The 1,704-nt window shown below is 46.5% G+C and overlaps 1 protein-coding gene across 1 annotated transcript; it reads right to left on the bottom strand.

Moving 5' to 3' along the window:
• Window positions 1-412: 412 nt before the first annotated feature.
• LOC129323153 (basic leucine zipper 4) lies at window positions 413-1,302 on the bottom strand. Its single transcript, XM_054969735.1, has one exon. It carries the CDS (start codon window positions 1,258-1,260, stop codon window positions 697-699), a length of 564 nt encoding a protein of 187 aa, XP_054825710.1. The 5' UTR covers window positions 1,261-1,302; the 3' UTR covers window positions 413-696.
• Between the last annotated feature and the right edge of the window lie 402 nt (window positions 1,303-1,704).

The raw sequence follows: 1,704 nt of genomic DNA, 5'->3' as shown, positions 1-1,704 counted from the left end.
TCAAATTTTGGGTTTGATTGATTGAGTTTCAGTACAACAAACGTGTCATATAAAAGTCAAAAAGGGGGAGCATCTGGACGTGAATAAAACTTAAAATTGGCCGTCGGTTGATGAATGAACTTGGCATTTATCGCAAGCCAATTATTAAAGACATCGATGTTCACTCCAAGAAAGCAAAAAGACAGCACTATCCCCATAGAACATGAATTATTTTTAAATTGTGGAGGAATGACGTTTTCGACTTTTAAGTTGTCCGCTTGCTTTTCGGTCGAAGAGCGCGCTTGGGAACCATATGTATATAAAACGTGTCATCCTCGCGCCTCATGAGCGTTTCCGGTTTAGGGTTTGGGTGTAGGGTGAGCGATAAGCGAAGTCGCAATTTTAAGAATAGGGTAAAGATGGAGATCTCAAGTTAAAGAAACCATTTCGAGCACAATAACAGCATCGAAGTCATATATACTTGAATAATTAAACCATCCGCTGCCTTGCTTTACAATACGACTATACTTTACAAAATATATATATCTATAATAACTGGCTTTGAAAAGATCCCCTATATTTTTCAAAACCGCACCTCTTTTCCCCAGGGGAAAAAAACCCCACACCCTCTTCTTTAGCAATTTTGATTAGGACTAGAAGCAATTAAGTTCCTGACTTGCAATTAATCGAGGCCGAGTAATTATGGCTTTATTTACTTTAGTTGCTCATATAACGATCAAGGTTTATTCTCGCTGTGACGCTAGTATTGCATGGCCATGCAGATGAGACGCGTTGCGGTTGTTGGAAGACCAAATATTGAGTTAGGGTCAACAGTTTTTGCCGGAGCATGATTCGCTCGGACCGGAGCCATTCGTTTTCGGTTCGTGCGCGGTTAGTGAGATGGAGCAAGAACTGCATCCGGTTCTTCAGGTCTCGGTTTTCCATCCTAAATCGGTTCACCTCGTTCCGTAAGTTCTCTAGATGTCTCTGTTTACGCATGCGTGAACGTCTTGCCGACTCCCGGTTCGATATCATCCGCCTCCGCTTTCGGTCCTCCATGACAAAATCTGGACGGTCCGGTTGATCATCTGAGGAGGGGGATTTTCTCTTGGCATTATGGGTTCGATCCGGTTCGTCTGAACCGGAACTTGAATTAATGACGGGGTCGGTAGAATTGAAGACGGAGGAAAGGTCCGGGAACTCCCAAGGCGTTAGGCCGCCTTCGAAGGAGGAGAACGGGTTTCCAAGGAAAGGGTGGGAAGGGGAGAGAGTGGACAACATGGCGGCAGGACAGAGCTTCTGGCTGTAGAGGGGAGTGGGAGGAAGGAGGGGAAAGGGAAGAAACGCAGCGTCGGGGTGCGGTATTTATGGTGTTGGGGGCGGGACCCACATCTGGAATTAAGGGTATGCGGTGGAGGTGTTTTAGTGCGGGAGCGTATAGTTGGAGTGGGACCGTATATGTGCACCGGATCACTTTTGAGTCAGGGAGCACTAATGGGTGGTGGGGATTAACAGCTAAAGGTCGGATTCGCTTTACTTTTTGGGAGGGGTTCGAGGAAACGACACTGTCGATGGGCCCCCGAAAGAGACTGCATCGATGCTTACTCGTGAAGCAAAATTACCCGCTCACAACCTCAATGTACACGTGTCATAGTGTGATTGGGTGAGCGTGCCAGCATCCAATGATTGGGGAGCTTGCTACGTGGAACTCTCTCACAGTCTTAC

Source organism: Prosopis cineraria, unplaced genomic scaffold, assembly GCF_029017545.1.
Source record: "Prosopis cineraria cultivar Desert tree isolate PC_DT_omini unplaced genomic scaffold, ASM2901754v1 PC10, whole genome shotgun sequence".
Lineage (NCBI taxonomy): Eukaryota > Viridiplantae > Streptophyta > Magnoliopsida > Fabales > Fabaceae > Prosopis > Prosopis cineraria.
The sequence above is the reverse complement of the archived record's forward strand: the minus strand, read 5'-3'. Positions and strand labels throughout refer to the sequence as shown.

Bases quoted from the DNA above. Each gene is read 5' to 3' on its own strand.
- LOC129323153 (XM_054969735.1), bottom strand. From the start codon at position 1,260: ATGTTGTCCACTCTCTCCCCTTCCCACCCTTTCCTTGGAAACCCGTTC.